We start from the raw sequence: 27,731 nt of genomic DNA, 5'->3' as shown, positions 1-27,731 counted from the left end.
CTGGACTCCTTGCATGCAGGTCACCTTGTGCCCTCTTGCTCCTTGTTCTCTCAAGAGATGTTTGGTGTAAAGGAAGCCCTCTTGTCATCTCAGCCTCCAGTCAGGTATATAATGTTTAATAAGGCTCGGTGGAGCCTTTACCCCGGAAGTGAGGTGAACAAGTAGTGATTGCCACTGGGCACTGGGATGTATTCTTATGATTAAGCACTTTCCATATACAAAATTATTTTCTTTTCCTTTATACAATTCTCTTTTCCTTTATACAATGGGAACATAATAACAAGAAAAACACAAGAAAGGAAAGTATGCCCCCCAAGGTCAATACAATAACCTTATTGAGGATCTATGCCTGATCTAATTTATACATGACTGGATTGGAATTCCGATTGTTTTGCTCATTAGGGCTAAAAAGTTTCAGCTATTCATTCTTTATTAATGTCATTGCATAGCACAGCGATACCCAACACCATACATTGGCTATGCGATTCTTTGGAGTACTTGTTTTGTTCAATGTGGAACACCTACCTTTAGGCCGCGTACACACGAGCGGACTGTATGGCGTACTTAGTCCGTCATACAATCCGACGGACAGTCCGTCATACTTTCGACTGAATGGACTTGACCACACACGGATGCACAAACAGTCCGTCGAAAGCTTGCGCGATGACGTGTACAGCTTGTACGACGGGACTAGAAATAGGAAGTCCAATACACAGCAAAGCACCCTTCCGCCGTGTAAATCCTTTCTGGGCATGCGCCATTCTTAGTCCGTCGAACTAGCCTACTGACGAGCGGATTGTCCGCTGAAACCAAAGTACGACGGACAGAATTTCGAAAAATCCGAAATACTTAGTACGCCGGACTGCACGCTGAAAAAGTCCGCTGAAGCCCACACACGAGCGGACTGTCCGCTGAAATGTGTTTCGACGGACTAAGTATGCCATACAGTCCGCCCGTGTGTACGCGGCCTTAGAAGAGATTTCACCAATCCTCAGTGGATTGATTGATGTTCTGTTTGGTTTACATCTGTAAATTTGGATTTCTCCATTTGCCAATATAGAAATTTTGTTCAGAGTCAAGTAAGCAGATAATATTGTTGCGTTGATATGGGACAAGCTCTGTTGCATTATATGAAAAATACCCATGGGATATTTGCTTTTGCAATTATATATTGTACTGTATGTGTTATGTATGTGTTATTAATGCTGTACTGTTTTTCTGATTCTGCAGAATGCTATCCGTATAGTCAAATGGGATTGTTCTTGATGTTAGGAAACTTTATTTTTCATGACAATGGAAAAGATGGGGGAATGTACAGCCTTAGCCAAAAGTTTTGAGAATGACACAAATATACATTTTTAAAAAGTCTGCTGCTTCAGTGTTTTTAGATCTTTTTGTCAGATGTTACTATGGTATACTGAAGTATAATTACAAGCATTTTATAAGTGGCAAAAGCTTTTGTTGACAATTACATTTATGCCCCGTACACACAATCGGATTTTCCGACAACAAATGATGGTTGTGAGCTTGTTTGCGGAAAGTCTGACCATGTGTACGCTCCAACACCAAATGTTGGCTTGCAGGTTGTCAAATTTTCCGCCAACAAATGTTTTGTTGTCGGACTTTCTGATCGTGTGTACACAAGTCCGTTGGATATAAGTCCACACATGCTCGGAATCAAGTATGAGCCGGAGATATAACTAGGGTTCATAATGGAGATATCACGTACGTCTTGTACATTATTATGTTTGTAATTGTTGGCCAACATTTGTGTGGCTGTGTGTATACAAGACAAGTTGGAGCCAACACCCTTCAAACAAAAATCTACGGTTTTGTTGTCGGAAAGTCCGATCGTGTGTACGGGGCATAAGTTTATGCCAAGAGTCAATATTTGCAGTGATTTTCAAGACCTCTGCAGTTCACCCTGGCATGTTGTCAGTGAACTCCTGGGCCACATCCTGACTGATGGCAGCCCATTCTTGTATGATCAATGCTTGAAGTTTGTCAGAATTTGTGGGGTTTTTATTGTTCAACCGCCTCTTGAGGATTGACCACAATGTCTCAAAGGGATTAAGGTCTGGGGAGTTTCCTGGCCATGGACCAAAAAGTTTCAGTGCTTTGTTCCCCAAGCCACTTAGCTATCACTTTTGCCTTATGGCAAGGTGCTCTATCATGCTGGAAAAGGCACTGTTCGTCACCAAACTGTTCTTGGATGGTTGGGAGAAGTTTCTCTCGGAGGATGTTTTTGTACCATCCTTTATTTATGGCTGTGTTATTAGGCAAAATTGTGAGTGTGCCCACTCCCTTGGCTGAGAAGCAACCCCACACATGAATGGTCTTACTGTGGACATGACACAGGACGGATGCTAGTGTTCACCTTTTCTTCTTTGGACATGTTTTTTTCCGGATGCCCCAAACAATCGGAGGGAAGTCATCCGAGAAAATTACTTTACCCCAGTCCTCAGCAGTCCAATCCCTGTACCTTTTGCAGAATATTAGCCTGTCAATGATGCTTTTCCTGGAGAGAAGTGACTTCTTTACTTCCCTTCTTGACACCAGGCCATCCCTCAAAAGTCTTCGCCTCACTGTGGGTGCTGATGTACTCACACCTGCCTGCTGCCATACCTGAGCAAGCTCTGCAGTGGTGGTGCCCCGATCCCACAGCTGAATCAACTGTAGGAGACGGTCCTGGCACTTGCTGGACTTTTTTGGGTGCCCTGAAGCCTTCTTCACAAACACAGTGAAATATATATTTTTTTTTTATGGGATTAAGTTCATTTTAATGGCAAAGAGGGACTTTTCAATTAATTGCAACTCATCTGATCACTCTTCATAACATTGTAGAGTATATATGCAAATTGCCATCATAAAAACTGAAGCAGCAGACTGTGTGAAAAGTAATATTTGTGTCATTCTCAAAACTTTTGGCCATGGCTGTACATTTCCTAATATATTGCATTGTTTTCATTTTGGGAGATATAGTCTGTGCTGTCTACTGCGCTATTTCTGTCTTCGAAGTAGAGCCGCGGTCATTTTTTTGGAGGGAATCCCCTGGTTGCCACCCAAGCCAGTGTCCCCATTGTAAGATGCCCCCTTTATTTCTTTTCTGGTTAAAATCTGTGAAAATTTGGGATTTCCCTTCATTCACTCATGTGATGATGGTCACTGGGACAAATAGAGAGAGTGTATCTTCCTAACAGAGACACAGACAATAAATAATCTGTCAGGGGTTCTTATCCATCTTCACTTTATCGAAAACTCAAACATAATGTGGCTTTAGTTCAACTTAAAGGGATAAAGCAGAGAAATATGGATGTGCTGCAGAGATGTACTGCTAAGTTTTTTTTTGTTTTTTTTCCTGACTTTAACTTTAACCACTTACAGACCGGACCATTTTGCTGGTCAAAGACCAGACCACTTTTTGCGATTCGGCACTGCGTCGCTTTAACTGACAATTTTGCGTGGTCGTGCAACGTGGCTCCCAAACAAAATTGACGTCCTTTTTTTCCCACAAATAGAGCTTTCTTTTGGTGGTATTTGAGAACCCCTGCGTTTTTTTTTTGCGCTATAAACAAAAATAGAGCGACAATTTTGAAAAAAACGCATTATTTTTTACTTTTTGTTATAATAAATATCCCCAAAAATATATAAAAAAAATTTTTTCCCTCAGTTTAGGCCGATTTTACTAGTAATGGCGGCGATCAGCGATTTTTATTGTGACTGCGACATTATGGCAGACACATCGGACATTTTTGACACATTTTTGGGACCATTGTCATTTATACAGCAATCAGTGCTATATAAATGCAGTGATTCCTGGGTAAATGACACTGGCAGTGAAGGGGTTAACCAGTGGGTGGCAGTGTAGGGGTTAAGTGTTCCTAGGGGTGTGTTACTAACTGTGGGGGGATGGGCTTTCATTTAGTGAACACTGATCTCTGCTCCAATCACATGGAGCAGAGATCAGCGTCACTAGTTGCTAGGCTGAATGGGGAAATGCTGTTTACAACGGCATTTCTCCATTCAGCCGCCCCGCGAGACGATCGCGGGTATGCCCGCGGCGATCGAGACCGCGGGACCCACGACCGGACTCATGGGGGTCCCGACGGGCACGCAAGCGCGCCCCCGGCGGCGTGCTCGCGATGGCAGGGCGGCATTTAAGGCTCCATGCACACTGAAGCTCAAAAAAGCTATTTCTGGACGCCAGATTGCTGGCAGAAAACGCTGGTTGAAAAACCTGCTTTTAACAGCGTTTTATACTAGCGTTAATGAGCGTTAATGAGCGTTTTACAGCGTTAGCGTTAATGGGCGTTTTTTATAAAAATACACAGAGGACACTCCAAAAATCCCACAATGCATTGAAAAATAGAATGCCGAACACTAATGAACGAGCGTTAATGAGCGTTAATGAGCGTTAATGAGCGTTTGTCGTTTTTTGCCGCTGAAAAACGGCACTTTGAACGCGAATTTCTGGCGTTCAGCAAAAAGCCCATAAACTCCACTGCTCATTAAAGCTGAAAAACGTCCATGTGTGCATGGACACGTAGGCTAACATAGAGTGGAGTTTATGGGCTTTTACAAAAAACGCCCAAACGCCAATAAACTGCAGTTTATCAGCTTCAGTGTGCATGGAGCCAAAGATTGGACGTACCCGTACGCCAATATGCCTGCCCGTGCCATTTTGCCGACGTACATCGCCGTGCGCTGGTCGGGAGCCGGTTAAGCAAAACTTGTGTTTAGCATAAATGTGAACTCACTTATATGTGTGTTTAATAAAAATATATGTAGCGTACCCCCCGTAGGAGCCACTGGTGAATAGGAATTCCCCACCCTGCACAGCCAGGCACACAGAATCTTCACAGGCTCCCAGAGTCATAGAACAGTCCAATGCTTGTTTTTGTATTTTTATTTATGGCATAAAACTTGGATGAGGATAGGGATATTATGGGATGCCCACTTGACTTAGAAATCTTCAGGGTCAGCTCTCCTATATACAATCTATATGCACTCCACTCACTTCCTCCAGCACACTTGCTAGCAGAATTCTAGCTGGCACACTGATAATTGATCTGGCAAAAAAGGCAACATTCAGATCTTGTAGAAAAAGCCCTTTACAGGCAGGGCCCCTGGGCCCCTTGGGTTGTGTAGAAATAGTGTCCGGCTTACATCCCCGTAGCTACTGATCCCAGCACCACCTCTTCGGGTACTGCCAACCCACCTGGCTGCAGTTACCCATTTCACTAGCCCATCTGGCTACTTCTCCACAGTCCTTCCAGATGGCACACTCACCAGCCACCTGGCTAACTTCTCCCTGGAGATTTTTTCGACATGCTGACTCTCTCCCACTGTCCTCACATCTGCTCCCGTGCATCCAGGACAGGACTGCTCCGTGTGTCATAAGAGGATCTCTCCAGCACCTGAGCCTCAAGCCTGAAGTCACCCCACCCCCTCCCCAGACCAGGGGTTACCCTCTAGGGCCAATGACAGCCTCCTCGGCACTCCATGTCCAGCTTCCGCCCCGTCTGCTCCCTGTTGGCATGGCCCAGAGTATTTAAGAAGTGCCCACCCTTTGCCAGCCCACTTGCTGGGGATTGGCTGGGGCCCTCCTCAATACTCCATACAGCTCCTCCTAACCTCCCTCCCATTCTTCTGGAAGATTCTCCAAGGTTCCAGTAAATAGGAGGAGATAACAGAGGTGCTGCCTGATGAGTCATCCAGCCTCCCTGAGTCACTCACCCTGACCCAGATTCAACCCAGCTAAAATGTACCTACACTAAACACTAATGCGTACACATGAGTGGAATGTCCGACAGAAAAAGTCAGACGGGAGTTTTTCATTGTATATTCTGATCGTGTGTATGCCCCATCTGACTTTTTTTTTCGAGAGAACATGTTTTAAATATTTCAGACGGAACCAATTCCTATCGGGAAAACCTCTCGCCTGTATGCTGTTCCGACGGACCAAAAATGACACATGACACATGTTCTGAAGCAAGTACAAGACGGAGGCTATTGGCTACTGGCTATTGGGCTTCCTTTTTTTTTTTTTGGAGCTTCCGTCGTACGTGTTGTACGTCACCGTGTTCTTGGCGGTCAGACTTTGGTTTGATCGCATGTATGCAAGACAGTTTCTGCGGAACTCCGTCGGAATAACCTTCAGAGTTTATTCCGATGGGAAAACCGGTCATGTGTACGCGGCATAACTTTTTACAGCTAGCACTCTACACTAGAGGGTACTACACATACCTTTAAACTAATTTTAACAATTGAGTATAATAACATCTCTTTGTTTTCTGACAGATGCCCTGCACGTCTATTGTGGTGGGAACTTCACTGTAACTGGAGATTTGGAAACAGCCAGTATTTTTGCCACCTACCCACAGCCATACCTGAGCATAGGAAGCGGATTCCTGGACCAGGTGTGTAGAAGAACCTTACTGTGTGTTATCAGCCAGAACCTTGTGAGTTCTGGGGAATTAGATTACTTGATGACAACCAAAGGCTGTAAAGGCAAAAACTGCCTTTGATGCTGCTTTTTTATGCATTACCTGATTGACCCTGTTATGCATGTGTTGTTACCTACTGTACTATTGTAAACAGTGATGTAATCAGGATAGCAACCCAATCGACCCTTAAAACCATTCCTTGGGAGGACCCCCTTTATTACCCAGGAGGAGGATAGGGAGTGAAGATGGGGGAACCTTTGTTCTGAGTTTTTATAACTCAAATTCAGTTTCAAAGATTTAAATGCATTACTATATGACCTCCAAACAATTGAGTTCAGATGCTTCCAGTGAAGGAGTCTTTTAATGCTACTTCATATAAAGATATTCACAACTTTGCTCTGAGCTGCATCATCAATATTTGTCCTCTCCACTCCCCCCATCCCAAGACCTCCTGCTCCCTAGCTCTCCGTCTCCTCCTCCCATGTTCATCTTCAGGACTTCTTCAGAGGCTTTCCCATCTTCTGAAACTCTTTACCTTAATCATTCCGGATATTTTCTAATATGGCCACCTTTAGGCGATCCCTCTAAACTCATCTCCATAGGGAAGCCTATCACACCTCCAACTAAGTGAACTTTTAATTGCTCCGTCAGCTCATCCCCCACATTTATCCTTTGTACCACTTGCCCCACTCTGTTAAGTTGTAAGCTCTTATAAGCAGGGCCCTCTTAACCCTTTCATGACTAAGCCTATTTTTGGAATTTGGTGTTTACAAGTTAAAATCCATATTTTCTACTAGAAAATTACTTGGAACCCCCAAACATTATATATATTTTTTTAACAGAGACTCTAGAGAATAAAACGGCGATTGTTGCAATATTTTATGTCACACGGTATTTGCGCAGCGGTGTTTTAAATGCAACTTTTTGGGAAAAGGGACACTTTCATGAATTAAAAAAAAACAAAACAGTAAAATTATCCCATTTTTTTTGCATAATGTGAAAGATAATGTTACGCCAAGTAAATAGATACCAAACATGTCACACTTTATAATTGCACGCACTTGTGGATTGACGACAAAGTACGGTACCTAAAAATCTCAATAGGCGACGCTTTAAACATTTTTTACGGTTACCAGGTTAGCGTTACAGAGGAGGTCTAGTGCTAGAATTATTGCTCTCGCTCTGACGATCGCGGCGATACCTCACATGTGTGATTTGAACACCGTTTAGATACGCGGGCGCGACTTCTGTATGCGTTTTCTTTGCTTTGCGAGCTCGCGGGGACGGCGGGCGCTTAAAAAAATTTTTTTTTATTTTTTAATTTATTTTAAAATGACTAAATTGTTTAAAATAAAAATAAAAAAATGTGATCACTTTTATTGCTGTCACAAGGAATGTAAACATCCCTTGTGACAGTAATAGGCGGTGACAGGTACTCTTTATGGAAGGATCGGGGGTCTAAAAGACCCCCCACCCCTCCTTTACACTTCAGTGTATTCAGATCGCCGAAAACGGCGATTCTGAATACCGGATATTTTTTTTAAACCGGTGCCTTTGGCAGCCGAGTAAACGGGAAGTGACGTCATGACGTCGCTTCCGTGTTTACTATGAGGAGACTGGAACGAAGCCGATTACGGCTTTGTTCCAGTTCCTCCCCAGCAGCCAGAGGCATCGCAAAAGGAATCGGTGCTCCCGATCGAGCGGGAGCACCGGTAACAGCGGCGGGAGGCGGCGGGAGGCGGCGGGAGGGGGGGACGTCCCCTCCCGCTCCTCCGGCATAACAGCCGAGCGGCTTTTAGCCGCATCGGTTGTTATGGCTGGATAGCCAATCGCCTGCTGAACAAAACGGTACCGGGATGATGCCTGCAGGTGCGGGCATCATCCCGGTATACCCCCCGGAAGCCGAGTACGCAGATCTGCGTACGCTCGGCGGGAAAGGGTTAAACCTCTTGTATTTTATTGTATTGTAACTGCACTGTCTCCACTTAGATTGTAAAGCACTGCGCTAACTGTTGGCGCTATATAAATCCTGTATAATAATAATAATATTAATCATTTTAGACAATTGGTAAACTGCCAACCCTGTGCCCACAGTTTGAGGAAGGTTTTTTTTTTCCTGTTACAGCATGACTGCACCCCTATGCACAAAGCCAGCTCCATAAAAACATGACTTGATGAGTTTGGTGTGAAGGAACTCAGGTGGCCTGCAAAAAGCCCTGACTGAACACCTGTGGGATGAATCGGAACACCAATGGTGAGCCAGGTCTTCTCATCCAACATGACCTTCAAATGTTCTCCAAAGTTTTGGCTAACTGGGCATAAATTCCCACAGTCATACTCTAATGTCTTGTGGAAAGTCTTCCCAGAGGAGTGAAGGATGTTAAAGCTGCTAAAGGGAGGGCAACATTAAATCAATGTCCATGATTGACATTAGGTGTGGTGGTCAGGTGGCCAAAACCTTTTGACCATTTGGAAAGTGTGTTCGTATATACGGTATATATATATATATATATATATATATATATATATATATATAGGGTTTAGATCTGGAGACATGCTTGGCCAGTCCATCACCTTTACCCTCAGCTTCTTTAGCAAGGCAGTGGTCGTCTTGGAGGTGTGTTTGGGGTCGTTATCATGTTGGAATACTGCCCTGCGGCTCAGTCTCTGAAGGGAGGGGATCATGCTCTGCTTCAGTATGTCACAGTACATGTTGGCATTCATGGTTCCCTCAATGAACTGTGGCTCCTTAGTGCTGGCAGCACTCATGCAGCCCCAACCATGACACTTCCACCACCATGCTTGACTGTAGGCAAGACACACTTGTCTTTGTACTCCTCACCTGGTTGCCGCCACACAAGCTTGACACCATCTGAACCGAATACGTTTATTGTGGTCTCATCAGACCACAGGACATGGTTCCAGTAATCCATGTCCTTAGTCTGTTTCTTATTTATCATCTTTAGAAGAGGCTTCCTTCTGGGATGACAATTTGATGCAGTGTGCGGCGTATGGTCTGAGCACTGACAGGCTGACCCCCCACTCCTTCAGCCTCTGCAGCAATGCTGGCCGCACTCATACATCTATTTATCAAAGACAACCTCTGAATATGACACTGAGCGCATGCACTCAACTTCTTTGGTCGACCATGGCGAGGCCTGTTCTGGGTGGAAGCTGTCCTGTTATACTGCTGTATGGTCTTGGCCACCGTGCTGCAGCTCAGTTTCAGGTTCTTGGCAATCTTCTTATAGCCTAGGCCATCTTTATGTTGAGCAACAATTCTTTTTTTCAGATACTCAGAGAGTTCTTTGCCATGAGGTGCCATGTTGAACTTCCAGTGACCAGTATGAGAGTGAGAGCGATAATAGCAAATTTAACACACCTGCTCCCCATTCACACCTGAGACCTTGTAACACTAATGAGTCAAATGACATCGGGGAGGGAAAATGGCTAATTGGGCCCAATTTGGACATTTTCACTTAGGAGTGTACTCACTTTTGTTGCCAGCGGTTTAGACATTAATGGCTGTGTGTTGAGTTATTTTGAGGGGACGGCAAATTTACACTGTTATACAAGCTGTACACTCACTACTTTACATTGTAGAAAAGTGTCATTTCTTCAGTGTTTTCAAATGAAAAGATATAATAAAATATTTACAAAAATGTGAGGGGTGTACTCACTTTTGTGAGATACTGTATATATATATATATATATCACATTGGACATACATCTAATAGGCAATCAGCAAAGTCTATTCTATAGTTCATTATGCAGGAAGAGATAAAAGCACTCTATAAATACCAAGTCTTATGGTGCTACCAATAAAATAGAAACCTAAACCAACACCTCAGCAAGAAAACTGGTACAAAGGTAATATTATTTCAGGTTAGTTATTTATTACTGCCTATGCTTTATATACTGTACAAATCTATATTCGGTCTTGTTAACAATAACAGATAATTTAACTAATCAAGTTTTACACTTCGTACATGTTTGTGAATGTGATCAGAGTAAACAGAAAGAAACCCACTATTGTTACACCAGCACATCCTCCTTATCAACAGCAAAAAATATTTCATATTTTTTCAGGCTTCCTTTTTTCTATTTTCATCTGGTAATCTAGTGAGCAAGTCTGTTGTTTTTTTCACAGCACAAACTCTCCAGCACAATGTATCAGTTTACATGGATAAAACAAACCACTTAAAACTAGCAGGGGTGATTAAAATAAATAAAATAAAATCAATTAATTTGAATTAAGATATATACAAAGGAAGGAAACTGCTATGGTATAACTAACTGATATCCTGATTGTATACAAAGAAAACTATATAAACGCTAAAATATGTATAGCAGCAACAGTTAATAACCAGACAGAAAAATCAACTATAGGGAAAAACCAAGGTAGAAATACCACATAATAGGTCAAATAGGTACCAAAATAGACCGCTCTAAAAGTGAAAGGCCACAAAGTACAAACCCCAAGCTTGCTAATAATAAAGTGGGGTCTACTGTATATGTACTAATAATCACTTATGAAACAATTGACATCCAATTCGATGTTCATACCGTTTGGAGTCAATGTATTCATAAGATATATCCAGTGGGTCTCGCGTTTGGAGATTTCACAGACTAGGTTGGATCCCCTCCAGTTAGGTTGGATGCAATCTATTCCCCAAAATTTGAGGCCCGATGGATCTTGATTGTGGTGATTTTTAAAACGTAGGGAGACGCTTTGATTTTTGAAGGGAATGGATGTATTATAGAGGTGTTCATATATACGTTTTTTTCAGGGTTCTTTTACATCCTACATACATAAGGTTACATGGACATACCAAAACGTAAACTATGTGAGTAGGATTACATGTTATAGATTCAGTGATTTGGAAAGATTTGTTATTTCCAGTAGATGTAAACTCAGTCAGTCCTCTAACTGGACTACTCAGTTGTAAGCATGTACTACACCTCCTGCAGCAAAAAAATCCTGCACTATCCCAAAACATGGACGGCCTGATAGGTGCGTCTAGTACCCTTTTAATCACTTTGTCCCCAAAATTGGTGGCCTTTCTATAAATAAAGGATGGTCTCGGTGGGGGTGAATCAGTCAGAGTCTTGTCCATACATAGGACATGCCACTGACGTTTGAAAATACTTTCAATTTCTTTATACTGACCGTGAAAATTAGAGATAAACCCCCAATTCTGTCTGCTGTGCCTCCTATACTCATATACTCATTCCTCCAGAGTGGTGTTTCACGAATACAGGGGGTGTGTTACTGGCCTGAGAACTGATGCAGCCACCACTAAACTAATCTAATGATTGGTTAGCTGCAGTATGTATGATTTCCCGAAAAACCATACTCAGGTTCCATGACCAGTGCAGTCTAAAGGTCCCCTTTGATTACCCATTACCATTCTCTCCAAACCCCACCCCTTTTGCACATAACCCGGAAAGATAAGACCACACCTTGCTTTTGGAGTAAATTGGCCATAACAGCCTTTATTAACATTACTCAAACACTCCAATCAAAATATATATCAATATAATAAATAACCATAAATATATATATATATATATAAAACCATAACAAAAACATCCAGTCCAACGAATTGCCCGATCTGGTGATCTCTGACGGTGACCCATAACTTTAACCAACACCAACTCACTGCGGTACCCACTTTCACTTAACCAGGCCTCTAGCTGTGACCGCTCGGAGACAAACATCCGACAGTGATAACTATAAAGGTATTCCATCCAACGTTCAGGAATACACCGGAGGGACCCATACTAGCAATGGGCCGCCCACCCCTTTCAGATGACCTCTGAATTTACCGCCAACCGTCAAAGACCACCAGACCAACACCGCCAACGTCCGCTGCCATCCATCTGCTGTCATGACATCAGATCCTTGGAACCTGTAAGACAAGAACAAAAACAACAACCAACACAGCAACCACCCCCAAAATTAGGAAGGGAGGGTGGGAAAACTGGCTCCTCTCACTGTTCCTTCCTTCCGCACTGCCTGTAACTCCTCCCCCTCCTCCTTTTATACCGCTCCTCCCCTTCAGCTTCAGTTCTTTTTCTACTCCTCCCTCTAGTACCTCGTGCCATAACTTAACCCTTCCAGCCCTTATCCTCACTGTCATGCCCGGCCCCTCGTTACTTCCCCTTCAGTCCATACACTGCGGGCCTCCCTTGCACACTAGACTTAAAAAAAAGTCCATTCTACAGGCGTTTGACGTTTTTTTTCACCTGCCTCTAGAAGCCTCTAGAAGCACTTCTATTGTGTTCTATGTGTCTTTGCACATTATGACTACTACAGATGTTTTCTGGAGAAAAAAAAACCTTCTGGAGAAGTTTTGGAGCTGTAAAAACATCAGTCTCCCCTAAACTCCTCTTAAATGTCAAGTGTCAATGTTTTGTTTAGTAAAAAAAAGGTGTGTCGTCACTGTACATCATTTCCTGGCTTTACAGGAAGTATCCTTTGACCCTGTCCATCGTCTCCATCTTTCTATGAGAGAGCCACACGTTCAGACACAACATCAGTTGATTGCAGCTGTGCAAGGACATGCCGACCTCTGGGATAAATCTCACCCAGATTATAAAGACAGAATTATAAAACATTCATCCTGGGAGGAGATAGCGTGAACTGGAGCACCCTGAGTATTCGGAAGAGTAGAACTGAAGAGTAGAGTGGCATGGCTCTTGATGGCTCAGGAATCTCTGCTCACAATACCCTTGGCTTTTTTTGTCCACAAAACGCCTATAAATTAAAATGCTCTTAAACTCTCAGACTCGCCTAAACTTTGTACAATATGCTCTCAATTCGCGTCTTTTATGCCACGTTTTTAAAGCTAAAATGGCGTTTTTTCTGCTCCTAGTGTGCATGGAGCCTCACAGTTAGAAACTTCGTTAATTGGAGAATTTTCATCCCGCTCCTTTTCTTGACACTGCAGATGAAAATGAACATTGATTTGATCCAACGTAACCATTCAAAAATTGAATGAATGTCCCGAAAATGAAAATTTTCAAGCAAAATTCTGCTGGGATATGGCCGTTGTTACATGAAACAAATAGTCAAGGTTTACATTTCACAGAATCCAGGAGCATCATGAACCGTGCATGAATATTTTGTTTGGTCCAGCTGCTATAAATTGGGTTCTGTGCGTGCTCCTATTGGAGAGATTCCCTATATTTCCTGCCCTGTTGTCCATATGATATATAGGAAGGTTCCATATAATACATAGGAAGGTATATATTTTGATGTTTTGTCCTTATGCTCTAAATCAAGGGTCTCCAAACTATGGCCATCCAGTTGTTCAGGAATTTCAATTTCCATAATGCCTAGTTATGCCTCTGAATGTCAGAGTTTTACAATGCCTCGTGGGACGTGCAGTTCTGCAGCAGCTGGAGGGCCGTAGTTTGGAGATCCCTGCTCTAAATAAAAGAGATTCACTTGAAGCTTTCCAAGTGTCAGCATGATTTTCTTCCTTGATGTTCGGTGCTACCAATTTTGAATAGCACCTGTGGCTCATATGAAAAGGTTCTTAAAGGGGAACCGAGCTCTGGTAGATGTCCTCAAAAAAGTCAAACAGAGGGCAATAGACTGCTCACTTGATTGCAGGTGGTCTCCCCGCAGCTCATCTTTTCCCCATTACTGACTTATCATGCCTTGTTCTGCACTGTCCCTGTGTAGGGGTGGCCATCTTGGTAGAGGAACAGAGCTTTGCTTCTCCAATGACTGGTAACCTAATGAATGGTGGGGGAATATTCAAGAAGCAGTAAGAAAATTGGAGGAAGCACAGACCCACAGAATGAATGAAGCAGAAGCAGGGAGATCCTTTCACTGCAGGTCCTCAGATATGGCTTCCTCTCCAGCAAGGAGAACATTGAGCAGCACAGTAGTGATGCCACCAAACCTGTGTTACTAGCAGTTACAGGCAGCAGTGCCTTAGATCTTACACAGCAGGTATACAGCGATGTGGATGTAGGTTCAAGGTGCCTAGGCACCCTCATATACCACTTGAACAGACAGAACCTGGAAATGTGGCACAGCAAACATCCTTCTATTCAGGTTATGCTGGAGAAGTTTAGACTTCATTTAGACCTCTGACCCTCAAGAGACCGAAAAAGGAATACTGAGGTTGATACTGGGAAAGCTAAAAGATCCTAAATCAGGCATGCACTGTATCTTGTGATTGCTGTGAACCAATCATAGCGATCCCAAGGGAAAGCAGCGGCGGGTGCTGGAGGTGGTGGGAACTTGTTGGAGCTTTATTATCGCTGCATGTGAGGTACCATACGGTCAGACATAGAAGCATAGCAAATCCAGTACTTGAGGGCAGATCCAGTACACAGAAGGTCATAATGTAACATGTCATTGCAGGTGGTGGGAACAGCTGCGCTTTTGTTATGTATCTTGGCCATAAATGATAAGAAGAACAGCCCGGCGCTCGGAGGCACGCAGGCCGTGGTAATCGGGCTCCTGGTCACCGTTATTGGAATGTCTATGGGCATGAATTCCGGATATGCTATCAACCCTGCCAGAGATATTGGGCCCCGCCTCTTCACAGCCGTTGCAGGGTGGGGACTGGAAGTGTTCAGGTAACCTCTACAATTTGCTTGGAGCTCCATGTTGACACACAGATTACACTTTAAAGGGGTGGAATTTGAGTTCTTTAAGGTCAATCTTATTTTTTGCTGCTTTTTTCTAGGGCTTCTCTGTACCGCTATCCCACCTGTCCAGTGTGCAGTTATGCACATTTTATACATACATAATATATGCTTTTATATACTGTTTGTGGCACATTATGCATTTTTAGGCATTATGTATGATTTTTGCATTTACATGTGTTTGCAGTGTGTTCCCGTGCATTTTGCTACATTTACGCCTGACAAAATGTTGCATGCTATACTTTTAAAAGCAGATGAAAGCACTACAATGGTGTAAACTGGTCTCATTGAAATACATTCATTTTTCTTGCATATGCATATTTGTAGCGTGTTTAAAAATGCATTGGACTGCATCTGGTAAAAATTTGCCATAAAACAAATGTTTAATCCCCTTTCTTCCTCTCTTAGGCCCTTTAAGACAATTCAAAAAAACATTTTATTTGCCCTGGGACTTTATATGGGATCAAAACATGATTGGATTAGAAAATGCATCCCAAAACCCGATGTGTTTTGTGAATCTTTGTTCACTTGATTGACGAAACGCGTTGAATTTTCAGCTGCATTTTCTACTCTAACCATGTATTGATACCTGGAATGTATATGGCCAATACTTTTTAACTATATATGAAATGTATTCATATAGAAAAACTGCAAATCAGTTTGTTACTATTATATCTGGGTTTTTTTTGTTTGTTTTTTTACGTAATGAGATCTGTATCTATTTATTAATAAGAAAAATAGATAAAAATTCCTTAGCGCAAACAGAGAGAGAGGGTCTTGGACCCATTGTAGCTAGAATGTCAGTACATGGGAGAAAAGTCAATGTGGAAGAAGTTCACTTCATAAATGGCTGCAGCTATTCTTCAATGAAGGTACTGATAGCCTCTGTGAAACTGAAGGAGAAGAGGCTGCCATCTAAGTGTAACAATAAAATGTATAAAAACACAATGATTAAAAAAAAAAAAAAAAAGGCACTCATAAGGGTTGACGTGGTGCAGGTAGATCATCTGTTTCTTTTTAGAGCTGGTAGCTTAGCACGGGTCCGGGAGGGATGGATGGATGAGTTATCTGTCACCACTGCTGTACAGGGCACGCAGGTGAGTGTCACCATGACATCTTATCTGGATGGACTGGCAGGCTGTGGGTAGTAGACATGTGCACTGCCAAAAAATGTGTTCGTTTTCTATTCATTTGTTTCTTTTTTTTTGGGTCAATCGTTATGATCGCAATTAGTAAATTCATACATTCATAAATTCGTACATTCGTAAATTTGTACATTCGTAAATTTGTACATTCGTAAATTAGAAAATTTGTAGATTCGTAAATTTGTAAATTAGAAAATTTGTAAATCTGAAATTCGAAAAAATCTGAAATTCGAAAATTTGAAAATCTGAAATAGTAACTAAGTATTAAAATATAGGTATCATAATTTCCTTTAAAATTTGGCTGTTAAGTAAACGTAACGAATACAAATTTATCCGAAGTTACGAATTATCTGAAATAACGAATACCACATCTAAACAAATGAAACGGAAAAAATAAATAATAAATAATAGTAATAAAAAGTTTTTATTACTATTATTGTTATTTATTATTATTAATTCATTAGGTTCCATTCTTTTGGATACGGCATTCGTTATTTCGGATTATTTGTAACTTCAGATAAATTTGTATTTGTTACGTTCACTTAACAGCCAAATTTGAAAGGAAATTCCAATACCTATAATTTAATCATTAGTAATAGTTAAGTTATTATTAGTTAACTATTATTTCAGATTTTCTAATTTACAAATTTATTCATTTACTAACTTACGAATTTACGAATGTACCAATGTACAAATTTACGAATGTACAAATTTACAAATGTACGAATGTACAAATCTACAAATTTTTAAATATTTGAATTTACGGATATTCAGAAAAATTTGTTAAGAGGGTTTTCGTTAATTTGGATATTTCCAAATTTACGAATTAGTGGAAATTTGTTAAAAAAAATTCCGAACTAAAGGAATTGCACATGTCTAGTGGGCAGTCAAATGTCCGCAGTTCCAAAGGGGGGTGGATGATGGTATTTTTCTGGCAAGTGGACAAGTGAGTGAAGCCGCGGCTTAGAGCCGTGCCAGGCATGGATGCAGGCTGGCATGAATGCTGTAGCTGGAAGGACGTTGTGCTGTAATGATGTCACGAGGTAGGCGCCAACATGTTTCGCAACACTCCTTCGTCAAAACGAACAGCTTTAATAAACCTGTAATCTTGTATTCCATTTATTTATTGGTTGTATGTGTTGTGCCTCATATAAAGTCCCAGGGCAAACAAAAGCTTTTTATGGGTATGTTAATGTAGGGATGGAGGTGCATCATTGGGTGCATCAGATCATATTCGATTTTTTTTATTTAGTTAGCAAAAACAAAGGTGTTTCCTGGACTTTTAGATTATGTGATCATTGGCTGTCAATTATGATTTTATCAAGAACGCGTCCTACAAGCTCCTGATCATTACTAAACATAAGGGGCAGGATATGTAAGCTGATCATAGTAAAGGGTGGGGCACAGTAGTTGATGGTAAATGAGATAGACACAGGTGGGTGAAGGAGCAGAGAACATGGTGGGTCCCCCTGACTGGGGAACACAACAAAGTGGAGAAGAAGCTAAGAGGTTAATCAGAGACATTAAGGGTATTGAGCAGAAGGTGGGAAGGACACAAAAGAGGGTCACATGAAGAAACATCAGGCATGGACGGTAGAGAATGGAAACAGAAAAGGAGAGCGTGACTGTAGAAGGGCAGACAAGTGGCGCAGTCCACCCCTGAAGGTGGCACAGAGGGTGGTTGCACCAAGAGGCACAAGCTACCAGTAGGACAGTCACTTACTAGAAGATCAGCAGGTAGCTTGAGTAGAGCTGAAAGGTGATGTCCCGTGGGAAGGTCCAGAAGCAATGGTAGCAAGTCCGTAAGGCAAAGGCAGAATCCAGGAGGCAGGCCAGGGCTCAAACAGTCCAGATCAGAAGACAACAAGTACCAGGAATGCTGAGACAGAAGGATAATCCAAAGACAAGCCAGGGGTCAAACACAGGGGATAGCAGGTAAGTTCAGATGCAGGCTCAGGGTCAAACACGTTCAGAAAGCGGGGGTCCAAGGTCAAGCCAGAGGTCGGGTCAGGAGAAGATCAGTGAGGTCGATGAGGCAATCCGGGTCACAACGGGTAATACAGATCACAGGAACAGACGTGGGAATCACAGGAAGCTGAAGACGAACCAGCAGTGTATTTGGATGACCTCACTTCCTTTATAGGTCAGTGAGGGGTCACACCCTGTGAGTGTGCGCTTGTGTGCTTTAGCTTATTCCTATTGCACACAGCTGTGCGCCAGAGCGCTTTACCCGTGCGCATCTTATGACATGGTGGGACAGATGGGACAATGGCAACAAAGCAGAAGAGCGAGTACCCTGAGGAGCAAAGTGTTGAATTTTGCACAAAGGAGAGCAGACACACTAAGAGAAGAGAGGATAATGGGGGGGGGGGGGGAACTCCAGTGGTAAAGAGAGCAAAACTGAGGATTACAACGTGGAGGAAAATAGGGGTCACACCAGAGGAGAGAGTACACTGGGAAAAGGAAGTGAGTAGAACTCGGGAGAACAGAGAAGAGAGTGAAGCATAATCCTTGAGGTGTGAACAACCAAACATGTGCAAAAATCCTGCGCTAAAGTTATATCAGAGTAAGAGAATGGAGAATAGAAACAGAAAGAGAGAGCGTAACAGTAGGATGAGGACAGAAGTGGTTGGACAACGAAAATGAGTACACTGAGGAGGGTCAAGTGAATTTTGCACAGAGGAGAGCAGACCCACTAAGGGAAGAGTGGACAGCAAGAAGAAAAGAATGGGGGGGGGGGGGAAGAGGTCCCAGTAGTGAAGCGTGCAAAACTGAGCATGACAGCGGAGAAGATAAAGGGGGTCACATAGGAGCAGAGTGTACAATGAGAAGAGAACTGAGTATAACTCAAAAGGAGAGCAGAGAAGAGATTAGAGCATCATCTTTGAGGTGTGCGCAGCCAAACATGTGCAAGAACTCTCCACTAAAGTTGTATCATAGCAAAGAGTAGGGCACAGTAGTTGATGGTAAATGGGATAGACACCGATGGGGAAAGGAGCAGAGAGCATAGTGGGTCCTCCAACTGGGGAACGCAACAAAGTGGAGAAGGAGCTAAGAGGTTACCATTGAGGGTATTGGGCAGAAGGAGAAGAAGAGACAAAAAAGGGTCACGCGAAGAAACTTCAGGCGCAGAAGGTAGAGAATGGAAACAGAAAGGGAGACTGTTACAGTAGAATGGGGAGACAAGTGGTGGGACAGGTAGGAGATTGGGAACAAAGCAGAAGAGCGAGTACACCGAGGAGGAAAATATTGAATTTTGCGCTGAGGAGGAGAGCACACACTAAGGGAAGAGTGGAGTGGTGAGGAGAGCAAAACTGAGGATTACAGCGCGGAGGAGAAAAGGGGTCACATTTGAGGAGAGAGTAAACTGGGAGGAGGAAATGAGTAGAACTCAGAAAAAAGCCAGAGAAGAAAGTAGAGCATCAACCTGTGCACAGCCAAACATGTGCAAGAATCCTCCACGAAAGCTGGCCATAGATGACTTTTTTTTTTTTTCCATTTGCCAATAGGCTGAAAAAAAAAAAATTAACATTCAATTATCGACTTCTATCGAATAGAGACCGTTGATCAAAACTGATCCAGTCTCTGCTGAACAGGTTGAATTTAGATCCAACTATGGCCAGCTTATAACGCACAGGAGACAGGAAGAATAAAGAAAAAACATAACGATATGTCAATGGACCATTGTCTTGTTGGAATCAGTTTACAACCATAGACCACAGTCTTTGTCTTTCCATTCCAGGGCTGGAAACTACTGGTGCTGGATACCTATTGTGGCCCCTCTAGTGGGTGGTCTGACCGGAGCCTTCCTGTACAAGTTGCTGGTGGGACTTCACCTTCAGACAGACCAAGAAGAGAAAAGGTTACAGGAGATGGAAAAGGGGAACACAGAGATGGTGCACTGTGAATGCATGTAATCTCTGGGACTATACAAGGAGATTGGACCTATCCACTCGCCTAGCACTGGTTCAAATGTTGGACTCTGTAAGAGACAAGACAAGAGTTGTATATAATAAGCAAGATGAATTGTAAATATTAACTGACGTGGAGGAGACAACAGACTAAAACAAGACTGATGTCACATTGTATTATTACGTTTTATTTATTTTAAAGCACTGCTGGAGCATAGCCAGCCATCCCGTGCCCTGGCAATCTAGTTTGCATTCCCAGAACTGAAGACACTCCGGCACCCCTTGTAGTGGAGAGCAAGTACTGCATCTACTCAGCTTCATGTACTGTATCAAAGTGGGCATTGTCATTTCTGTTTGAGTGATTATGCCTTTGTGTTAATTGCATATATAAATTGAATTTTAAGGATCACTCCACCCAAAACAGATATTCCCTTTAAAGCTAAACAGGTGTAATACAGCTAAATATACTTATGAAATACATATAGGCGGGGCTTTTTTTCTCAGAGAATACGTGCAGGAACTCCGACCTTCACCCTTCGTTTCTGCTCCCTATTCGCACCTAAGCTCCGTTCCTTGGTTCCACCTCCTACCGACCTCCCAGTACCGCCCATTTTAGAGAATACAGAACCAATGATCATTTTTGCTACTGATTTGCAGGGAATTCATTAATGATAACAAAGAAAGACAGTAAAATAGATCCCCTGCAGTGAGCAACAATAGACCTTACCCCCCCCCACAACTCTTCCAAAAATGATAGACCTCAACCCAGCAAAAATAGAGCCTCACAACAAAATACCACTCCAGCGACAATAGACCCCCCGGCAGCAACAGATGTCCCAGCAGACTGCATCAGTAGACCCTCCAGGAGGCAGCAACAAAAGACCTCTCCTCAACAGTAGAGCCCTCCCAGTAACAATTCCCCCCCCCCCCACATCCAAGAAACATAAGACTAGCAACAAAAGAGCTCCACGCAAAAATAGATCCCCAGTGACAATAGATCCCCAAGCAGCAAGCATCAATAGACCCTCCAGCACACCCCAGCACTCCTTGCATACATTCATTGCTGGAGGTGCCGGAACTGCGTTCTCCCACGTTCCTGCTGAAAAAAAAAAGCCCTGCATATAGAAGAGTTGTATTAGGTGCCAAAGGATTTGTATTTCTGTTCTAAGATTTACACAGCATTGCCACAGAACACAGTCTTGTCTGGCAGAGGAAGGGATCTTGATCTGCTCTGCTACAGTTTCACTTTTCCTTACAGGTCTTCTCCAAGTCCCCACCCTGTGATTGGACAGTGAAAAGAGAAGCAGAGCACGGATGAGCTCATCTCCGTGTTACTCCTTTTAGCATGCTCTTTGCACTGCAGCAGGCCTTACTGGCTGCCTGTTCTGCTTCCCTCTCTTCCTGTCTTGTGCTGTGCTGTACAGAGACTGCAAGAGGCTGATAAGTCAAATTCAGGTACTTAAGCTGTTTGCATTAAAAAAAAATTACATTTAATGATGTACCAATGATTACAGAGTCGCACTGATTTGTGTCCTTTATATCTGCGTAGAGTTCGTGCAAATTGGTTCCTAGATGCCTAAGCCAACAACTCTATGACTAATTTGCATACCTAAATATTATACATACATATGTATATGTGTGTATATATATATATATATATATATATATATATATATATATATATACACATTATCTCACAAAAGTGAGTACACCCCTCACATTTTTGTAAATATTTTATTCTATCTTTCCATGTGACAACACTGAGGAAATGACACCTTGTTACAATGTAAAGTAGTGAGTGTACAGCTTGCATAACATTGTAAATTTGCTGTCCCCTCAAAATAACTCGACACACAGCTATTAATGTCTAAACCGCTGGCAACAAAAGTGAGTACACCCCTAAAGTGAAAATGTCCAAATTAGGCCCAAAGTGTCAATATTTTGTGTGGCCACCATTATTTTCCAGCACTGTCTTGGGCATGGAGTTCACCAGATCTTTACAGGTTGCCACTGAAGTCCTCTTTCCTTCCTCCATGATGACATCACAGAGCTGGTGGATGTTAGAGACCTTGCGCTTCTCCACTTTCCATTTGAGGATGCTCCACAGATGCTCAATAGGGTTTAGGTCTGGAGACATGCTTGGCCAGTCCATCACCTTTACCCTCAACTTCTTTAGCAAGGCAGTGGTCATCTTGGAGGTGTGTTTGGGGGTCGTTATCATGTTGGAATACTTCCCCGCGGCCCAGTCTCTGAAGGGAGGGGATCATGCTCTGCTTCAGTATGTCACAGTACATGTTGGCATTCATGGTTCCCTCAATGAACTGTAGCTCCTCAGTGCCGGCAGCACTCATGCAGCCCCAGACCATGACACTCCCACCACCATGCTTGACTGTAGGCAAGACACACTTGTCTTTGTACTCCTCACCTGGTTGCCTCCACACATGCTTGACACCATCTGAACCAAATACGTTTATCTTGGTCTCATCAGACCACAGGACATGGTTCCAGTAATCCATGTCCTTAGTCTGCTTGTCCTCAGCAAACTGTTTGAGGGCTTTCTTATGCATCATCTTTAGGAGAGGCTTCCTTGCAGCCATGCAGACCAATTGGATGCAGTGTGAGGTGTATGGTCTGAGCACTGACAGGCTGACCCCCCACCCCTTCAACCTCTGCAGCAATGCTGGCAGCACTCATATGTCTATTTCCCAAAGACAACCTCTGGATATGGCGATGAGCACACGCACTCAACTTCTTTGGTCGACCATGGCGAGGCCTGTTCTGAGTGGAACCTGTCCTGTTAAACCGCTGTATGGTCTTGGCCACCGTGCTGCAGCTCAGTTTCAGGGTCTTGGCAATCTTGTTTTAGCCTAGACCATCTTTATGTAGAGCAACAATTCTGTTTTTTCTTTTAGCTCCTCAGACAGCTCTTTGCCATGAGGTGCCATGTTGAACTTCCAGTGACCAGTATGAGAGAGTGAGAGCGATAATAATAATTTGGACATTTTCACATAGGGGTGTACTTACTTTTTGCCAGTGGTTTAGACATTAATGGCTGTGTGTTGAGTTATTTTGAGGGGACAGGAAATTTACACCGTTATACAAACTCGCTACTTTATTTACATTGTAGCAAAGTGTCAGTTCTTCAGTGTTGTCACATGAAATGATATAATAAAATATTTACATAAATGTGAGGGGTGTACTCACTTTTGTGAGATACTGTATATATAGGCTGTCAAATGCACAAAAATGTAAATTATGTTTTTTTTAATTATTATTTTTTAATATAGTAATTGTATCTGACATTTACAGTATTAAACAGATAAACACTGCCACCTTCAGGCTGCAGTGACCTTGCCAACCAAAGTCTTATTTCTTTTATTTATTTTTTTAACAAAGGCTCCATATTGCATTTTATCATATAGTTCAGTGGTCATCGACCCTGTCCTCAGGGCCCACTAACAGGCCAGGTTTTATGTACTGCAATCACTCAACAGCAAATTATATCACCTGTGATGTATTTCACTTATTTTGCAAACCTGGCCTGTTAATGGGCCCTGAGGACAGGGTTGATGACCATTGATATAGTTGACATAACAAACAAGGTGGTTCCTCAGTGGGGACCGGAGCTGTCCATGACAGCTGATAAAGTATTGGCTAATGGCTCTCAGAAGAAGGACATTAAGACCCCTTTCACACTTGCTCGACCTAAAAGTGGTGCGACTTCGACGTGACTTGAGTAATCTTGAGGTCTATGGACCTCAAGTCGCATCAAAGTCGGACCAAAATAGTGCAGGGACGTCCCTGTAACCTGAAGTCGCACAGATATGAACGGTATTTATTGGAAATGATGGGGTACGACTTGTCATGTGACTTTACAGTCCCAAGTCGCAGGACAAGTTGCACAAGTGTGAAAGGGGCCTAAGCCATGGCGTGATTTGACATGTCAAATCGCATTCCAAATCGCAGCCTGTAGCCGACAACGGCACTGTCCCAATTATTGCGACACCGACTTTGCGGCGCCTCAACGCTTTTCAAAAGTACTTCCTGCACTACTTTTGGCGACTTCGGAGGTGATTTCAATAGATGTCAATGCATGAACCCGCACAGATGTCTTTTAATTCGCCCCCCGATCTCGCACTGAAATGCGGGTTTGAAATCGTGTGAGTTCAGCTAATAAGGTATCTCCGGAACTGGGCATTGTGCAGGAGAGCATTAATATATAGATTGCAGGCGAAACAGGGTTAAAGTGGAGTTCCACCTAAAAATGGAACTTCCACTTTTTGGAATCCCCCCCCCCCCCCCCCCCCCGGTCACATTTGGCTCCTTTCAGAGGGGAGGAGGGAGCAGATACCTGTCTAATACAGGTATTTGCTCCCACTTCCTGGCATAGATCACCGCAGTGATCGCAGTGACCTACGCCACTTCCAGCGCCTACTCTGTCCTCCCCCGCTGTCTTCTGGGAGACATACAGGTCCCAGAACACAGCAGGGACCAGTGAGGACGCGCAGCGTGACTCGCGCAGTAGGGAACCAGGAAGTGAAGCCCCACGGCATCACTTCCTGATTCCCTTACCGAGGATGGCGGCGGTAGCAGCCAAGAGCCAATGGATAAATCGGCTTCGGCTGCCGACATCGTGGACTCCCTGGATAGGTAAGTGTCCATATATTAAAAGTCAGCAGCTGCAGTATTTGTAGCTGCTGGCTTTTAGACCCCCTTTCACACTGGGACATTTTTCAGGCGCTTTAGCATTAAAAAAAAGTGCCTGTGAAGCGCTTGAAAGAAGCCTCATCTGCAATCCCAATGTGAAAGCCCAAGTGCTTTAAGAGCCCTTTTACACTGTCAGCACCCAAAAAACGCTTGTAAAGCGCAGCTTAAACTAGCAGCGCTTTACCAGCGTTTTTTGGGCGCTATTGGGGCGCTTTTAACCCCTGCTAGTGACCAAATAAAGGGTTAAAATCGCCCACAAAACGCTGCTGCCAAAAGTGCTTTTCAGGCGTTTTGCAGGCACTTCCCATTGATTTGAATGGGAAGGGGCGCTTTAGGAGCGTTGTATTCACCGCTCCAAAAGCGCTGCAAAAAAAGCTGCTTGCAGGACTTTTTTTGACGCCCTGCCAGCGCAGCGCCTCAGTGTGAAAGCACTCGGGCTTTTACATTGGGATTGCAGTTGCGGCTTCTTTCAGGTGCTTTACAGGCGCTTTTTTTAAAGCTAAAGCACCTGAAAAACGCCCCAGTGTGAAAGGGATCTCAGTGTGAAAGCACTCAGGCTTTTACATTGGGATTGCAGTTGCGGCTTCTTTCAAGCACTTTACAGGCGCTTCTTTTTAACGCTAAAGCGCCTGAAAAACACCTGAAAAACGCCCCAGTGTGAATGGGGTCTAAATATTTTTTTTTTTCAGCGGACCTCCGCTTTAAATGTAGCAGAGAAAATTGTCACCTGACTGTACTGTGTGGCAGGGCCTTATAATCTCAGGTCTGGATGGACAGAAAAGTAAGACGGCTCCATATACTGTGCGTTTTTAGCTGCTAGACTGGAGTTCAGCTTTAAAACTTCGTCGTGCGGACTTAATTCTGCAAACATGAAAAAATGTCAAATAACATCAAGAATAACTTTCATATAAAAAAGTTATAATAATACTGGACATGTGTACTCAGTGACTGCACACCATGTCTGCTTTCTGGAAATCACGGCTTGATAATCTCTATGTGACGTTTACAGAGGTCTAACAAAAGGCGATCTGGGATCTTTGCAATTCTCTTTCCACGATCCTTTCTTGCCACTGCCGTTCTCTAATATTTTTCACACACTGTAGTTGCCATAAACATTACTGTTTGCGTTGGTATACAAAGATCCCAGGACATGCCGGACCATATTTATCAAATATCCTTATGTGTATATCTTAAGTGCGTCATGAGCAAGCGGTTATCACCGTGGTATCGCTCACGCCGCATTATCGCAGTGAAAGGGTATTTTGCAGGAACTGATTGTTTACAAGTGTAAAGCTTGGATAAATAATTCTTTTTTTTTTTTTTTAAAGAGAACCTGTCATTTGCCCATGCAGGTCACGTGACAGCGTCTCTGCAAAATCCCCTCCTTCCTGTTTCTTTTATATTCCCTTTCACCTGCGCTCCCTGGCCACACCTTCCTTTTCAGCAGCCAGCGCTTTTAGGATCTTTGTTGGCAACCCGGGAATGCTGCTAGGTATGAGCAGTGTCACATGGGAAGGGGTCAGGGGCGGACAGACTATTTGGCCACTTGGGCACTGCCCGAGGGCCCCGGGCCACTAGGGGGCCCCATCAGGGTTGCCAGCCTCAGTAAAACCAGTGACAGTATGTAAAAATCTGTGTTTTTTTTTTACATCTGTCTCTGAAATGTCCCTTACCGACATCCTTTTGGTCTAAAAATCCTGGGATTATAGCTGCCCCACCTCTCCATTACCTTCTCAGCCAATAGAAACATGTCTGTGTATACTGTGTGTACATGTATGTGTATACTGTGTGTGTGTATACTGTGTGGCCCCATAATCTCTGATTGCCTGGGGGGTCCCATAATCTCCTATTGCCCGGGGGCCCCATTAGTTGTCAGTCCGCCCCTGGAAGGGGTCACATGCGTCCTTACACAGTAAAACCTTGGATTGCGAGCATAATTCGTTCCGGAAACATGTTTGTAATACAAAGCACTTGTATATCAAAGCAAATTTTCTCATAAGAAAAAATGGGAACTCAGATGATTCGTTCCACGACCATTTATTCATAGGTCTTTGAGTTTATAGTCCTTATAAAAAGATTATAGCAATGTGATTTGGTTGTGTAACCATAAAATGTCCATCTACAAATGGAAGCCTCCACAAGGGGATTCAAAGCAAAATCCAGCAGGAGCTCCAGAGTTAGGGATGAGCTTCGTGTTCGAGTCGAACGTACGTTCGACTCGAACATTGGCTGTTCGTGCGTTCGGCGAATTCCGAACGTTTTGGCCGTTCGCGTCAAAATTCGAGTGACGCGCGCGCGGACCATAATGCACTGCGTTGGCGCAGTGCATTGCTGCCCGATGATTGGCCAAGCATGCACTGTGACCCCGCATGCTTGGCCAATCGCAGCGCCGGCAGCGAGGAGAGCCATGATTGGCCACAGGCATCCTGCCTGTGGCCAATAATAGCTCAGGCTGTGTAATGCACGCCCCACACTATATAAGGCCGCCTTTGAGGCGGCCTCGTGTAGTGTGTTACTTAGCATCTGAAGCAGTGGGTGTTCTGTGTACCTTCAACACAGTACACACCAATCGTTTTGGGCTGATTTCCTATCTTGCTGCTGTGTAGTGGTTGTTGTCTGTGCCCTGACTGCAGTATACACCACTATATTCACCTCACCTATATAGCTAGTGATCTAGCTTTAACCACTTAACAACTGCCCATTGCCGATTAACGGCTTCAGGGCGGTTGTTTAACTCTGAGAGGCCGTTAATTAACGGCCTCCCAGAATTCTGCTCTCGCGTGCCCCGAGGTGTGCGCACTCGAGAGCATCCGTGGACCCGGCGCATCACGGATCATGGTAAACGGCCGCTC

At 43.4% G+C, this 27,731-nt stretch overlaps 1 protein-coding gene across 1 annotated transcript in view; it reads left to right on the top strand.

Annotated features, from left to right (window-relative positions):
- The window catches only part of LOC143941130 (aquaporin-7-like), a 90,576-nt gene extending 68,896 nt beyond the window's left edge, over nt 1-21,680 (top strand). The window contains exons 5-7 of the mRNA XM_077463116.1: nt 6,301-6,419; nt 14,830-15,047; nt 20,004-21,680. Of these exons, the coding sequence (XP_077319242.1) occupies nt 6,301-6,419; nt 14,830-15,047; nt 20,004-20,178 (512 nt within the window). The 3' untranslated portion in view covers nt 20,179-21,680. The remainder of the gene's footprint in view (nt 1-6,300; nt 6,420-14,829; nt 15,048-20,003) is intronic.
- Nucleotides 21,681-27,731: the final 6,051 nt, after the last annotated feature.

The sequence above is a fragment of the Lithobates pipiens genome, unplaced genomic scaffold (genome assembly GCF_037356315.1).
Source record: "Lithobates pipiens isolate NorthernLeopardFrog02 unplaced genomic scaffold, aLitPip1_a1.2 Scaffold_3, whole genome shotgun sequence".
Taxonomy (NCBI): Eukaryota; Metazoa; Chordata; class Amphibia; order Anura; family Ranidae; genus Lithobates; species Lithobates pipiens.
This window is presented reverse-complemented; position numbering and strand designations above follow the sequence as displayed.